At 37.7% G+C, this 17079-nt stretch overlaps 1 protein-coding gene across 2 annotated transcripts in view; it reads left to right on the top strand.

Annotated features, from left to right (window-relative positions):
• usp10 (ubiquitin specific peptidase 10) overlaps positions 1 to 14221 on the top strand; it is an 83245-nt gene extending 69024 nt beyond the window's left edge. For both annotated transcript variants that reach the window (XM_068049141.1, XM_068049140.1), the window contains exons 13-14: positions 2018 to 2083; positions 12334 to 14221. In XM_068049141.1, coding sequence (XP_067905242.1) covers positions 2018 to 2083; positions 12334 to 12521 — 254 coding nt within the window. In that variant the 3' untranslated portion in view covers positions 12522 to 14221. The remainder of the gene's footprint in view (positions 1 to 2017; positions 2084 to 12333) is intronic.
• The last annotated feature ends 2858 nt before the right edge of the window (positions 14222 to 17079 follow it).

Here is a 17079-nt window from a genome sequence, read left to right as displayed (position 1 = left end):
GCAACTCATAAGGGACAAGTGGGGTAGAAATAAAGATTTGCATTTATATAGCGCCTTTCATAACCTTGGGACATCCCAAAGTGCTTTACTGCCAATTAAGTACTTTAAGTGTTGTCATTGTTGTAATAAAGGAAACATAGCAGCTAATTTAAACACAGCAAGCTCTGACAAACAGCAGTGAAATAAATTAACAGATCATCTATTTAGGTGTCATTCGAGGGATAGATAATGGCCAGACCACTTGGAAAGTTCCCCATGCGCAGCTTTGAATAGTGCTGTGGGTTCTTCAGTGTCCAGCTGTGGAACTGACAGGGTCTTGATTTAACATCTCATCTGAAAAATGGCCCCTACATCAGTGCAGCATACCCTCTGTACTTCACTGAAGTGTCAGACTTGATTCTCTGCTTGAGTCTCAAGATTGGGAGTTGAATCCATAACCTTTTGACTCAGGCGAAAGTGCTACCACTGAGCAACAGTTGACGTTGTGATCAGGGCATTGCTCAATTATTTGAAACATTGAATGAATTCTCCCATTCAACATGGTGGGAAAATTCTAGATCCAGTCATTTTGAGAATCGTCATTAATGATCCACTGCGCAAACTTGTATTAATCAGAGTAAAGAGAATTGCTTTGCATAAGGTATTAGTTGAGTAAGTTTTAATTCCCAGGATGATGGAGTGTAAGAATAGTTTGTTCTGAAATCAAAGTACCGTTACGGGTTTCCTGTAATAATTGCTCAGATTTTTGTTCTGGCATTTTATCAGTGTTGTAGGTTCCAGTTGCCATAAGTTTTACCTAATCAGGATTTTAGACTATAGTTAATTTCAAAATACAAAATAGAGCATTTACATTCTTCACTAATTTTAACTGTAAAAGAAGCTGATTTGGGTTAAAACACTCTGGCATCTTGGGGAGCAGTATCAAGAGTTTCCTGTTGGAGCCAACAAAACCCAACCCTGGTCAACCAGAAACCAAGGCAAGTTGAAAATACCACATAGATCCACAACCTTGGTATCAGATTTAAATAGCAACTGAGCACAAATGGGTAATACAAAAGCTAAATCACAATTGAGTTGTCAGTCTGCTCATGCCTAAAATTGGGGTGCAAGCAGAGGGAGGTATAAATATATTAAAGAAATCTCCATCTCACTGTTCAGTTAGTAATAAAAGTGCCATTGAAATATTGTTTGAAAGGCTTCTCGATACAGCCCAAGGGATAGTTGTTTGCACAAAGCAGATTTAAAGCTTTAGATCAGGGACATTGCGTCTATAGCCATTTTGTATGCATGTGTATGAAGTACTTGAAAGGAAACACTATCCTAGCTAGTGCATAGACTAAGAGAGGATCCCTTGCTTCCTTCTGGCAAAGCATTCATTTTAGATGTGTCCCTTGAATTCTTCTAAAGGAGCCCTTTAGTTTCCATTTTAATTTTCTATTTGTTTCAAATCAAGCATGGGGGACACAAGAGTAAACACTTCGCATTTATAATACTTTACCATCGTGCATTGAATATGCTTTTGTAATCTGCCCCTAATGCTCTCACTAAAGGAGATTTGCGGCCCTCTTTCTTGTCTTTTTCAAATGTCCAAGCGTGTCGTCTTTGAGGTTTATACATTTTCAGTGTTTCACATTTTTGATTAATTAACTTGAGGAGTAACGACAGGTTAGTTTTGACCCACTGCAAATTGATGAGACTTTATTGAGGTAAGACACATCAGCTCCTTCATTGTATATTTTTGTTGACCCTCCTTTGAGAAGGGGTTGGTGCCAACTGGGTGTTGACTTCACAGCAATGCCTTAATGCAAAATACTGAGAGCTTTCAAGAATGAGTACTGTGCATACGTTAGGGTTTTGATGTGTATTCAGCTGAATCTACTCCTTCACAGTGCGTACCCCTTCGCCATCGGCACTTCCCATATTGTCTCTGTACTTTGAATATGTTAAAATTTGGCTATGACGAACCTGGCCAGTCTAATAAACTATCATTTGACTAAAGCTGTTGCTTTTCTTTTAGATCTCCTTTCTCCTGGTGTGAAGGGTAAGATTTTCAAAGTCCAAAGAACCTATAGGCTCTTTGCAGGTATGTAAGTTATTAAAAATGCTTTTTTAAAATTTGTAGCAATCAATGCAAAAGTAACTAGAAATTTAAACATTAATCTTTGGGAGTTAAATTAGTTTGGAACTTGCAACACCACATACCAAATTCACTGTTACTTGTCTTGGTGTTGTCAAATTCCATGCATACATGTGGAAAATGTTATTTTGATCAAAGGTATAATGACTGAGTTTTTCCAGAGGCATGGACATTTCAGTCGCCTGATAATTCATCTAGAGTACATTTAGTTCTAATTTATAATTCTGAAGGTAGTTATGAGAATGCAATGTACACCGTGGTAAGGATGAAGAACTCTCTTACCACCCCTGGGGTAAAAAGCAGGTTTAGGCTACTTTTTTGAGAGAAATATATAGGATGCTTTTTTGAAAAATCGTAATTGCCAAAATTTATTTTGCGATGGGAGATGTGTTTTTATAGATGTTTACAAACTTCTCAACAGGGCTTCAATCGTAAGCCTGGAAGATCGGACTCAATGTACTGTAAAGTTTTTTTAAAAATAAGTAAACTCCTAGAATGTACATGTAAAAGAACAGCTAAATAGAAAACAGAGTTCCAGGAATAATGAATACTTGGTACTTAATGTTAACTCTTGGCCTACCATAAGCAGATTTCTGTGCGCATGCATGGTTTTAAAGAAGTGGAATGCTGATGTTCTACTCTTGTACCAGCAATTTTTGTTTAGGAACTGTTAAGTTTTTGTCAGTTGCCAAATTTATCAAATTTCTTGGTTGTTAGCTGGTAGAGGATTCAAATGCAGCTTGTCATGCAGGCCCCCACCTGCCAAGAATGAGGCATATTAATTTCATCACACGGACATTAAATTTCAAATTGTTGTTGGGAAGAAGAGTAGGCTTGATAAAAGGGGCTGCCAAGCCCCTGGCTGGAAGGACACTTTTGCATATTAACCGACACTGCTTGGAACAAAGGACCTGACCCACCCAATACACAAAGCCAGAAGTGGTTATACCAGTCATGTGACTACCCTGCTGGCCAACTTGGAGAGTTTTAAATTGTAGAGACAGTGATTGAACTGGCAGAAAGCTCTTTGCTCCTGGACTGAAAAAGACCTCTTCTCCTGTCTGCTTCCATCTCTTTCTCATGGAACTGAAACCCCCTTAAGACACATGAACCCCAAGAGAGAAGAGTCTCCTACAGTGAACAAGGTTGAAGAAGAATACTGGGCCCCAGTGAAAAGCAAGATCTACCTACAATCAAGGACTACAGCGAACTCGAAGCACAGTAACAAAAAAGCCCTCTTCGGAGTTTGCCTCAAACATTTCCACTTTATTTTTCTTCTCTTTCTGTCCCTATCTGCATGTGTGTTTCGTGTATGCATGCTAGCTTGGGTGCGTTGTGTATCCGTAGGCGTTAACCGATTTCGAGTTTGTTTAATAAAAATTTCACCACCTTTAAACTTTTTCTGAATGCCCCGCTGTAACGTCTTATAATAATAGAAACTGCGATAAATGGGAGGATTTTGAGAGGGGTAGAAAAAGTGAGACCTTGGAGTGCGTGTCCACAGGTCCCTGCAGGTGGGAGGATAGGTGGATAGAGTGGTGAAGAAGGCATCTGGAATGCTTTCCTTTTATTGGCCGAGGTATAGAATTCAAAAGCAGGGATGTAATGCTGGAACTGTATAAAACGCTGGTTAGGCTACAGTTGGAGTATTGCGTACAGTTCTGGTCACCACATTACAGGAAGGACATAATTGCTTTGGAGAGAGTACAGAGGAGATTTACAAGAATGTTGCCAGGGCTCGAAAGTTGCAGCTATGAGGAAAGATTGGATAGGTTAGGGTTGTTTTCCTTGGAACAGAGGAGGCTGAGGGTTGACTTAATAGAGGTGTACAAAATTATGACGGGCCTGGATAGAGTAGACGGGAAGGACCTGTTTCCCCTAGCGGAGAGGTCAATTACCAAGGAGCACAAATTTAAGGTGATTGGTAGAAGGATTAGAGGGGACATGAGGAAAAACTTTTTTTCACCCAGAGGGTGGTGGGTATCTGGCATTCATTGCCAGGAACGGTGGTGGAGGCAGAAACCCTCAATTCTTTTAAAAGGTACCTGGGCACGCACCTGAAGTGCTGTAACCGGCAAGGCTATGGACCAGGTGCTGGAAGTTGGGATTAGATTGGGTGGCCGGTTGTTTTGGCCGTCATGGACACGACAGGTTGAATGGCCTCCTTCTGTGCTATAATTTTTCTATGGTTCTATCTTTGCGCAATTATATGCTTTTTCTTTAATTTTAATACTATAATATTTTTTAGTTAACAATGGATGCTGGGTTCTCACTTTGGAATTTATCTTTCTTGTTGGAATGTATCTATTCTGTGTATCCCCTTAAATATCTGTCACTGCATCTCTATTGACCTATCTGAATCTACTTTGCCAGTTCACTTTAGCTAGCTCTGCTTTCATACCCTCATAATTACTCTAAAAGTTTAAAATACTAGTCTTAAACCCATGTTGAGCATCATTTAATTACCTTGTTATTCCTGTTCTGGCTCTCAGTTGTCAATTTTTAAAAAAAGACAGTTTTAGGTATAGTTCAATAGGGAACTAAATAAGTATGTAAACAGAGGAATATTGTTTGTGCATTCGAAGAAAAATATTTAGGGTAGAGGAAGAGATTTGTATATCTTAGAGAATTCAAGCATTCCAAAAATAATCTGCATGCAGATCAAAGGGATTAAGTCTTCATTGGTTCAGTTAGGTTGCACTCTTATTAAATGTGTTTGACCAGTGTCACCCTAAAACTAATCATTTGTGATTAATGTGCAGGCTGTTTGGAAGCTTTTGCTTTCTGTATATGGATCTGGTGCTGATATACAAAACTAATTGCAAACAGCTGAATCTGGATGGTACTCTGAGCTCAGGAAATGACTTCCATACCATTGGGATTTGAATAAGTATTGAATTGTTAAAAAACTGACATTGTATTAAAACAACCATCTTGTAATAGGTGTAGTGGTGTGTAGACATTTGAGGGGCATTTCAAAATTCTATTGATTTAATTAAGTTGAAAACATTAATACCAGTAGTTAGTGGGAAAATGGAGATTTTTCTCATCAGTCTGCAAGAACCCTTGGAAAATCATATGCGCTAACAGCTAGTTAGGATTTATTAAGTGTACACTTGCGTGTAAAATATGTTACCAGATTAGTCAGTAGTGTGGAGAATTTGTAGATTCTTGCATGACTTGCCTTATATTTTTGGATTTATTTTGTCCCATTGCTGACTATTTTCTTTAGTTCTTAGCTTGTAATCTTTCTGACAGTATTTAATTTTGTCTACTGCACTGACGCTGAAATGAATGTCTCTGTAGCTATTCAAATGAAAACTTCATTATAATAACCAATCCTATTGAATTTAGGAAAAATAAACCACTAGCTCGTCATCCTTTTTCTCTTCCTGTTTTTCTAATGTAACATAGCTTTTAAAAATATTGAAATTCTGATTTGTTCTTGCCTTAAATTTTTTAGTGATCAGAGTCTTCACATCCTCGGCAATTTAGTTCACATGGGTTCTTGACAGTTTCCTTTATTATCAGAAACAAATTGGAAAGTTTCACAACAGCAAACATTGTATAACAGAATACCCCAATGAGAAATGCTTGAGTTCTGCAGAAGTATATTGATATTTCTTAATCTTCAACATGCGATAGGTGTGGCGCAGTGGTTAGCACCGCAGCTCCAGCGACCCGGGTTCGGTTCTGGGTACTGCCTGTGCGGAGTTTGCAAGTTCTCCCTGTGACCGCATGGGTTTCCGCTGGAGCTCCGGTTCCCTCCCACAACCAAAGACTTGCAGGTTAATAGGTAAATTGGCCATTGTAAATTGCCCCTAGTGTAGGTAGGTGGTAGGAGAATTGAGGGAAGGTGGGGATGTGGTAGGGAATATGGGATTAACATAGGATTAGTATAAATGGGTGGTTGATGGTCAGCACAGACTGAGTGGGCCGAAGGGCCTGTTACAATGCGTGAACTTTTAATTGCATTGTGACCTTGTAAGGAATGGTTATTATAATGGTTGGGTTTTTAATAAACAGGATGAAGCCTTATTAACTTTTACCAGATTATTCTTGCAATGGACTCTTGAAGTTTCATCTGGGGATAAATAAGCAACTGTGACCTTGACTCCATCTGTAGTCAAGTGAAGACATGTTTACTTGATGAGATGAGATACAGATGGTGTTTACCATTAAAGACGCAAGCATCTGAATGCTGGAAGCTTAATTTACGTTAAAGTTTCAGTATCTTCAGGCAGGTGCATAAATATAAACAAGAACCCGAGATAAATGTCTTCTATGGATATTGTGCAATTTCTAATCAACGTAATTTAGGACTTGTATTGTCATGAGTTCAAGCAAGTTTTATACCCTGGGTACCATTTGGCTTCATACAGCAGTGGATTTCAAACTTTTTTGTATGAGTGGGCCAAGTGCAAATATTGACACTCTAGGATCTATCTGCAAGTATAAACGTGCTCCTGTCTTCACTTTTCAAAATAAAAAGACTATTAACTGGTCAAAGAGGAGCCATGCTATCCTTGCAAAAATACATTTCTGGTTAATATACACAAACAATCTAGTAACCTAACAAATAGAAAAAAAATATAGTACTGACATCTCGGATCCCCAGGAATTCCCCTGTGAACCACTATGGTCTAGACACCCTAGTTTAGATTGTGCACAGGAAAGCAAAACACAGTAGAAGAATGGAAACTTTATACTAGATCAAGAGAACGAGAAGTAAATTTTTAGTTGGATGCAATTAGAAGTTCAAAGCTGCCAATTAGATGATCCTGACGTATGTTCACACACCTATTATGGAATAAATGAAAAGCTATATGCAGAGTCAATAGCAAGTCCTACAAGTGTAAAATAGAAAGTGGTTACCAGGAACTTGAAATCTATGTTTGGGCAGCATTCCTTCCATTCTTGAACTTTTCTTTCTGTTCTAAATGGAGCCCAAATCCCTCACCACCTAGCCAGTTGATTCCAACTGAATTGACTGGAGCACTTTATTCATTTAGGCTGGAAGATTAGTAGGGTGGGCTCTTCTATTCTGGGAAGCCAACAGAACGGTGGTTGATATTCACTTTGATTGTCCAAGTTTTCTTATGCAAAGTGTTATGTAACTTTAAAAACACTGAAAGCACCATGAAATATTTGGCCCCACCACTTTAACTTCAAGAAGGAAACTGGAGCATGCTCAAGGTTTTTGTTTTATGTATAACTGTTTTATTACCTGACAAAATAAATCAAAACTTTAGATTTTAAAAATAGGTTCTAGAACTAAGTTCTCTTGTAACTTTGTCACATTGTCAAACAAATTAAAACTAAATCTAATTTTATACCATAACAAAGTTAAATCTCCAATGCTTCTCAAGACTCTTCACATATAAATAATTGAATTAACTCCCTCCTGCTTTGTCCTATAGCTGAGTGAGTCTGCTGGGGTAGTTTTCTAGGTGCTAGCAAGTTTTGATGTCAGCATTCTGTATGCAAGAGCTCAGACAATGAGTAACAGAAAGCTTTGATCACGAAATACAGTGCTTGATTCTCCTCTGTCCATCAAGCATACATATACCATTCTAGCAGGAGTCACTGGATAGTGATCTAGACTAGGGTCATTTTGTTCCACTCTTCTGCCATGAAGCCAATATCAGCACCACTGCAGAGGCTTGCTCAGCACAGACAAGGAATCGATCATAGCACTTTACTTAGGCTGCCTCAGTAATACCTTGTATGATGGTACTGCAGGAAATTTGAATTGGTTTATCCCTTGCAATGTTAAATTAAGTACTTAAGAGTTTATGTAGTGAATAAAAGTTGTTTCTCAAAACTCTTTTAGATATAACATTATTTGAGTGTTGGGAGAAAGGATTCACAGTTCGTTGTGATTATAGTGTTTTCAAAATGGTCTATTGATGTAGTGGTTCAAAAAAATCTGCAACCAAGACCTAACCAGTTTAGCATTAAATTCACATTTGGCTGAATTTATTTAAGTAAAAATGCAAGTTCCATGTGCATAATTTTTCAGTAATGCTATAATGTACATTTTAGTACAAATCTAATGATCCTTTCTAATTATTGGCTTTCCCTTACACAAAAAATAAATGTCTATTAGCATTTTCAGTTCTTTTAAATGATGGAATGTTTTTGCAGTTTTATAAGAAGGGATAAAATGTCCTGTAAACTTGTCAAACCACCGGAAAAAAACAGTACTGTGGTTTAGTACAGTACTCTATCTCCAAGTGCGTCATCTTAGCCACTGGTTGCTATGGGATTGTCATGCCTTTGTAAGTGGGTTTGCTGGCTTCTGGGGTTAGTCAGTGGTCTGTTTGGTCTTTGCAGAGATTTCAACTGCTGGATAACATTTTTAGTCCTTGGTGTTCATGAAAGTAAAATGCTGACATAAGCAAACCCATGAAACATGTTCCTGTCCTACAGCTGCCACTTGTTGAAATTTGATCACACTCTATAGTCATTCCATTAAACTACCCTTACTCTTTTAAATGATAGTGTGCCAAATGATAGTTTCTTACCCTTTTAATATCCCTAGCCACTTCCTGGTAGTTCAATACTCATTTCAGTCTAATATAGTAGTCGTATTAGAAATGTGGGCAGCTGTTTTTGGCAGGTTTTCAAATTATTCGATAGTAACTTTCATTTTTTAAAAACTTAATTGAACTTGTTAGAAAACTTAGCACATAATTTTGAAGTGTTTTCACGTCTGACTTTAAACCTGGTAATCCGACACAAGTATATTGTCTGCAAGTGGACATGGGTAATGCTAACAAGCTGGCTCCCATTTTTTTATTGCCCCGTCCCTAATTACCCTTAAGGTGGTGGAATTCTGTGAAATGTTTAATTGTTTATATCAACTTAAAAAGGAAATTTAGGCAGACTGCAGTGTATCTGTTGAGATGCTGCATAACTTAGGCAAAGTTTGACTGCCAGTTGAGCTCAACCCCACACAAATGTACAGACATGAGATATCCTAGTTCTCAAGTCATTCATGCTATTTAAGTTGTGACATAATGACTTCAAAAGAAATTGAAAATACACACTGGTACATCAAGTTTGCTTTTAGTTCACATTGTATGCACAGAACAGAAACAGTTTAATAGATTGTCTCGTTGGCTTTTTATGGAACCTTGCCATGTGTAAATTGGCTAACACATTTGTGTACATAACTTAGAAAAAAGCAATTCACTGAAATGCTTTAGGGTATCTTGAAGATGTGGCAAAATTCTGACCTATATGAATGCATATTTCTTTCCTTTAAGCTCAGTCAACTAATTTTCTAGATCTCATGGTATCTGACCAGAGTTGGCAGACCAAGAGCTATAAAATTTCAATCCTGAAGCTTTTCATTGATTTGTATTACTAAATCTGTACTAAAACTGCAGTTTCCATTTTTACAATAATTATTTGAGAGGATGCCTGAGCCTTTGATTAACCTTTCACCCTCTCAGTTTGGATGTTTGTGTGTTGCAACCAGGTGAGAAATATGTCTAGGGGTCTGTTGCTGTCTTTACCTGGTCTTGGTGTAACAGGGTTTAACTTTTAACAGAGTGTTTTGAGCTCCCCTTTTTGTGAATCCTTGTTCAGTTTTCTAATTATAAAACAAAGAAACTAATTCACATAGGCTTTCTAAGGTTTAAAGAAGAAAGATGAAATTTTATTAAAACTTAAAGCTTAAGCTCTAATAGGGTACATGCCTATGGATACACGACATGCCCACGCTAGCATGCACACGCGATATACACATACAGATAGGAAATGTAATAGAGAGGGATTTGAGGCAATATCTTGTTACTGTTACTCGAGCTCACTAGTCCTTGATTGAAGATATGGTCTTGTGTTTTGTTGGGGCCCAGTATTCTTTGTAAACCTTGTTCATGTAGGAGATTTTTCTCTGAGTTTACGTGTCTTCACAAGATTCAGTTCTGTGGGGAAGAGATGGAGGCAGGCAGACAGGAGAGGAGGTAATTCTTGCTTCAGTTCCAGGAGAAATCTTCACTCCATGAGCGCACGGCTTTGTCTGAGTTCAAATCCTTTGCTGGAAGTTCAAATTCTCTGCAACAGCCAGTTAGTCATGTGACTAAAACTGGTCTGACCACTTCTGTGTATTGGGGAAGACATGACTGGGTCCCCTTTGTTCCAACACTCCTGGTAGTATGCAAATGTCCTTCTTGTCATGGTCTCGCAATTTTAAGTTTTAATGTTCATGTGGTGAAATAATGTGTGCCTGAGTCTTAGCAGGTGGGGGTGGATTTGCCTGACACTGACAGATGTTATAGCCACTGTTTCCTTTTAAGTGCAAACACCTACTGGGAAAGAAGAGAGAGTGTACTTTAAAGCAGCCCCTTGAACATATTGTAGCTGTTTCATTGATATCTGATGTGCTTTAAAATTGCAAAAAGATGTAAAGAACAAAATATTTTTAGCCAGAGACTAATAAAATTATAATCCTACTAAAGACACTGTTCTTTTTAATGAAGTTCAATGAATTGAAATAGCAATGATATATGTATGTCATATCTTTGGCATTTTTGCTTTCTAAAATGAATAATGTGAAGTGGCTGCATGCTGTCTATCTTGAGGGGGTTGGCGGGGAGGATTGGGTACAAACTATAAAACTGGCTGCAGTTGGCTTTAAGCCAGCATGTAATGTGCATGCAACTTATCATTCAAAAGTCAGACTCTGGTAAAACAAAACATTGTACAGTAAGTGTTCAATCTTTATATGCTGCTTTAACCTTTTTAAAAATTATTTCCATATTCACCTGTTCACACTAGTTTTAACATGCGGTTTGTTTTTGTTTGAATAAAATATGTTTTGGGCTTGGAGAGCTGACAAGGTAATATATATATACTGACAAAGGAAGATTCTACTCAACTGTTTGGTTAGAAACCACAATGATTGGGTTTCTGCCAGAAACTGGGGTGCAATGATACTAAAATATGTGACTTTAATTCTATACAGAATTTACTTGCAAATAGTTTGATAAATTTTATCTTCTACAAACCTGATCTAAAATCCTCGGGTGTCTGATGAGAAATTGGTAGAGTTTCTTTCTCTTTGTTTTAAACTTAAGTCAGCTTAATTTAAATAGATATCTATTTCTCCTATTACTAGTCTAAATAAAGTACTTGGGCTGTCTAAGGTGTAATCATTGTTATGCTCCTTCATTTCAATGGAGGTGTATTTTTTTCATATTTCCCACCTGGCCAGTCTTGATTTTTTTACTGGTGGACTGCAAACAGAATAAAGTGTTTACATGCTTGGACAGTTCAGCTACAGAGATTGTTGCTCATTGTCATTACAGCACAGAAGGAGACCATTCAGCTGATCGAGTTCATGGTGGACTGTATATTATGTTAATATGTTTAGATTGTTTTAAAGGGTTCCAGTGCCTGGACTATTGTCACTAATGAGGCCTTTGTTTAAAACCTCATCAGAACTTCTTGGCCCAGTGACAATGAAGCATTCTACTTCAGCCAAGGCAACTTCAGATAGTAAATTTAGATCACCTTCTCTTCTAGGATTTTTCAAAATGCAGGCTATCTCTGTGCGCGCTTTTTCTTGGGGTGTAGGAAACAGGAAAGAAAACTTTAGGGCAGACTTGTGTAGTTTGCTTATCCAGAGACCATTTGAGAAGGTATTGGACATTGATTGTAAATAGTGTAATAGAGTATAAGCTAATGTTGCAATTAAGCAAGTTGCATGGTCAAAGATAATGCATTATTATGACCACATGTGCATAAAGTACAGTCTGTCATTTGTATTGTGAAATACCTGATAAATTGCAGGTTAGCGAGGAATTGTGAACTCTAGTTCCTAAATCTACCATGTTTATAAAAAAAATCTAGATGTTGATAAAAAGTATTATGTAAGATGAACCTGTAAGTTACTGGATGTTAATGAAACAAAATGATCCACAATTGGGAGTGGACTGCAGGTTTTTCAATAAAAGCATAAGCTAAATGGGCTGAGTGATCTTCCTTGTCTTTACTTATCTTTGTAATCTTATTGTTACAAAAAAATTTCAGAATCCTAAAGCCATTATATTAAAATATATAAATCATGTATGTACTTACAAAATTGTGAAAATGTCAGCTAAGGAATATTGACTGTTATTGATTGTAGAATATTACTTAAATATGTTTGTTTTCAGTGCCCCACAGTATTTTTCTTCTCTTTTCAGTTGTCTATCACCATGGAAACAGTGCAACTGGTGGACATTACACTACAGATGTCTTCCACATTGGTCTTAACGGCTGGCTGCGCATTGATGACCAGATAGTGAAAGTGATAAATCAGTACCAAGTTGTGAAGCCCTCTGCTGAACGTACAGCCTACCTCCTGTACTATCGCCGAGTTGATCTGCTGTGAACTGTCACTGCTCTGTTGCTCTAGCATCTTGCTTCCCAGAGCATCAACTGTCAGATAAACCCTTCCCTCCCTCATTGCAATGTTCCAAATCCACTCTCAGTAACTTCAGATTAAAGTTTAAATGGGAAAAACCTGGAGATGTGCACCAGCAACAAATCTTGTAGATTTCTGTCTATATGTGACATCTTTCATAACATTTAACTTCATACAAATCAGTCGCTAATGTTTTCGCTTTTGATAATAGGTAACACTTGAGCCCATGTTTGTGGGGGAGGGAAAAGTGTTCCATTGTACTGAATGCTGTGGTGTTTTGATGAGAAAATCTTGCGTGTGTGAGTAGCAGTAGGACGCTGACAGTTTAAAAAAAAAAATGCTTAATGAAAAAGCTTAAAACTGCACGTTACAAAATAACATGCAAATCCACATTTGAGGTTGAACTGTTGAGTCTGCGTAGATGGGTGATTGTAACCTTACTGCAGTTACTAAGACTTCTGATCGCAATTATGCTTCTGTGTACACAATTGAAACTTGATATAAAAATAAGATGATTGATATAATTCCATTAACAGTTCAGTCTGGCTTTGTTTACTTTCTCTGTGGTTTTGCTCTTTTATTTGTTGAAATGGAGCTGTACACAATTTAGTGATATTTATAGAAAATTGAGTTCGTCACCCATCAGTTAATAAATTCATTATAAGCTCTTTAAATGACTGTTTGGGGCCTGAATTGGGCACACAATCACAATGGTGCAAAGAACATTGATTTGAGAACAGTCTGTTTCAACTTGTCCTGTACTGATGCCAGAAAGTGGTAAACTTTAAAACCCTCTGCAGTTATAGAATTCCATGATAGTTGCCCATTTAAAGACATTCAGACAAACCACTTTTTGGTTTTTATTTGTTTGTACAACTTCTGCAGGGCTGTAACAAAACGAAACACTTCCTTGTGAAATTTTCCTATACTTAAGAAATGTGGGGTTTTTTTTGCTTATTGCAACATTCTTACAAACTGGCAGTTAACTGGCAACTCATTCCACTATTGATTGCCACACAACTATTATGTAGATCTCGCCAACTTATTCAAACAACGGTGGAATTTGTTGCTTGTTTGGGTCAATGAAGTGTTACTACCTGTCCAGTAAGCTAGTAGTTGTCCATCAAATCATTATTGCCATACTTTTCATGAGCTAACAGATTGAGTTAAAGTGCACCTGCATTTTAATGAACTGAATTCGTATTACTGCCATAAGAAATTTCACTCGAGGCATTAGACGATGGCAAATGCTTTTAGTTATTGGTTTTGAGGATGCAGGTTTTCTGTTGGGTTGGAGGGTAGCCGGTGCTGGGGATTGGTCTGTTTTTAAAAACTTTTTCCATATTTAGTTGCCAGGGATTGATAGACAGCTATCTGCAATTTTTGCTTGAAGATCTGTTTAGTTCATGTATTCAAAGATTTATTTTCCCAACTTTTTATCTCTAACTTGTGCATTCCCTAATAAAAACCTTCCCCAGTACCTTGAAATCCTGTCTTAAATGACCAAACATGGCTGACATTTTAATGTGAGATATTTTCAGAGCTTTTTAAGAACTATACGTACGTGGTAACCAAATGATTTGCTTTTAGATTCTGTGAACTTGATCTTGAGTTAATTTGTTGTCTTGCAGAAAAACTACCTTGAATAAAAGTCTATTACTATGAAATATTGCAACGCGTAATCTATTTTACCAAGGAGTTTGCCCCTATTTTCTACTTGAGTCCTCATTTATGTAACGTGCTTTTATTTATCAGAATAATGACAAAAAATTCCATATTTGCGCAGTATCTGTTGCTTGCTATTTGAACATTTAATCTTGCAAATGTTACAATAAATTCAGTTACAACTTTTTTAACCATTTCTTGGTTAAAATGTGTGGTTAATATCAAACCTGAAGATTGACTTATTTTAAAATTGTTATTCCTTCCTAATATAAGCTTAAAATATGGATACCAGTGACACTATTCCCTCCTTTCCCCATTAACTTGCTACCATTACCATTTTCCTATTCTGATGTGAACAGAGTGGTCAGGCTGCTGAACATTAACTAAAAATAATAGGTCAATACTGTTATTAATTGGAACTGGTTTTCACCTTGCTCAAAATGATGCATTATGGTATCAGATCAATTTTACCTATTGACACAGGCAAACTTTCCCATTTGGGGAAATGGTTGATAACGCTTGTAATCTCCGATTAGAACCGATTACACCACAGCAATGGTTTGCTCAAGTAATCTTAGCAGCCCAGTGGCATGCAACAGATGGGTCACTTAAAAAAAAAACTTATTTTTATGCTTTGCTTGCTTTAGTTTGGCAGATTGAAGTGAAGTTAAACGCACCGTCTAAAGCAGCTGCCAGTTTGTGCATGGTGCATAATTATTTGGTGGCACTATATGAACTTCATTCATAAAACTGACATAATTGACCTTCAGTTCTTGGTATAATGTTTGGTTTGGCTGCACAACCCAGGAAACCAGTCCTCCGAGCAAGCAACAAGTTACTCTGAATTAAACTTAAGTGAATGTGTTTTTCCAGTAGTCTTAATTTTGTAATTATGTCTAGTTCCTTCATGGTTTTCATTTAGACTTGAGTTTACAGATTTGCCAGAAGAGAAGACCGAGATTAGAGTTTTAACCATGAGTTTTTATTTTTTGGTTTTAACTGGTAAAGCCAAATAAAATTTCACCGGGCAGAATAACCTGGAATTTGTGTTTATTTCAGAAAATAAACTTTTCCAGAAATATTCTGAAAATATATGATGGCTCAGATTTTGAGTTGAGAATAATGGTGATGCTGAAAACACACTCTGTTGAGTACATTGGACACAATCTCCGGCGTTCACACATGCACAAACGCAGAAATCAGGAAGTTGTCTAAGTTGCCCTGCTCTTCCAGAAGTTTTGCTACACTATCTCACCGAGAGATTCCATTCACATACATGCTTGAAGTTAGATGCACAACAGAAAAAGTTAGGGCTTTGACCATTCAAGTGTTGTGAATTTTTAATGACGTAGTGAGTCTTAATTACTTAAATGCCTCCAGTTTTCCCCACCATTAGCAGTCATGCTTTCAGCCACCTAGACATAACAAATTCCCACCCTAATCTGATCTGCCTTGTTTGCCTTCCTTTAAGACCCTGCTTAATAGGCTTCGAGCAGTTTGTAGACACCCCTCTTAATATTTCCTCCTCTGGAACAGTTCAGTTTTATCCACCTCAATGCAGCAACTTTGAACATTTTTTCTACATTAAAAATGTTATATAAATTAAACTTGTGCATAAACATTGAACCATTTTCTGTGATGTGCAGAAGGTCAATGCACTGAGAGCCAAAGTGCAGGAGGTATCCTATTTTCAGTCAGGTCACATACATTGAATCGAAATAGGTTGCTGAGAAATTGATTCAAAATTGAGCCAGTGTAGTTACACTCCTGAGTTTAGGAATTAGTTTTCATGCAGTGTTTGTGTGATACCTTCCCACTGTTTCTCTATACATCTATCTTTCTGGACCTCAAGGTGCTTGTGGATTGCTTGATGTAATTCTATTTTCGTCCTCCCCCCAGCCCAAGATAAATTGCACCAACATTGGAGCTATTGTCACTACTGAGGGAAACTTTTGCAGTAGAGATTTGGGCACCTCCTGCTTTCTAACATAACTCAACCCTCCTATAAAATGAGTGTGCTATCATTTTTGCAAATGCCATGCCTTATTCTGGATTACCATTATAATAGGTATATCATTCCCATGTCAGCATGTAAATAGTAAGTGGGTAGTAAGGTGGATTGGGGCCTATTGGGGACAATGAGGGTAATATATGCCTAAAGTACTTTGTATTGGTGTTAACGAAGGAAGAGGAATCTGACAACAATATCGGCAGAAGTGGAGCGAATAAAGGCAATGGATAGGGTAAAAATTGAGAGAGAAGAGATACTGGAAAAGCTGAAATAAAAACAAGAAATGCTGGAAATACTCAGCAGGTCTGGCAGCATCTGTGGAGAGAGAAGCAGAGTTAAAGTTTCAGGTCAGTGACCCTTCAGAACTGGAAAAGCTGGCTATGCTTGGGCTAGCTAAATCATCTGGACCGAATGGCTTCCATCCCAGGTTGCTACAGGAAGTGGGGGTGGAGATAGCGGAAGGGCTTGCCATAATCTTCCAATCTTCCCTAGATATGGGGGAGGTGCCAGAGGATTCTGTTCACATTACAGGAAGGACATATTGCTCTGGAGAGAGTACAGAGAAGATTTACAAGAATGTTGCCAGGGCTTGAAAGTTGCAGCTATGAGGAAAGATTGGATCGCCTAGGGTTTTCCTTAGAACAGAGGAGGCTGAGGAGTGACTTAATTGAGGTGTACAAAATTGAGGGGCCTAGATAGTAGACCGGAAGAATCTGTTTCCCCTAGCGGAGAGGTCAATTACCAGGAGGCATAGATTTAAGGTGATTGGTAGAAGGATTAGAGGGTGGTGGGTGTCTGGAATTTGCTGCCAGGAACGGTGGTGGAGGCAAAAACCCTCAACTCTTTTAA

The sequence above is a fragment of the Heterodontus francisci genome, chromosome 17 (genome assembly GCF_036365525.1).
Source record: "Heterodontus francisci isolate sHetFra1 chromosome 17, sHetFra1.hap1, whole genome shotgun sequence".
Taxonomy (NCBI): domain Eukaryota; kingdom Metazoa; phylum Chordata; class Chondrichthyes; order Heterodontiformes; family Heterodontidae; genus Heterodontus; species Heterodontus francisci.
This window is presented reverse-complemented; position numbering and strand designations above follow the sequence as displayed.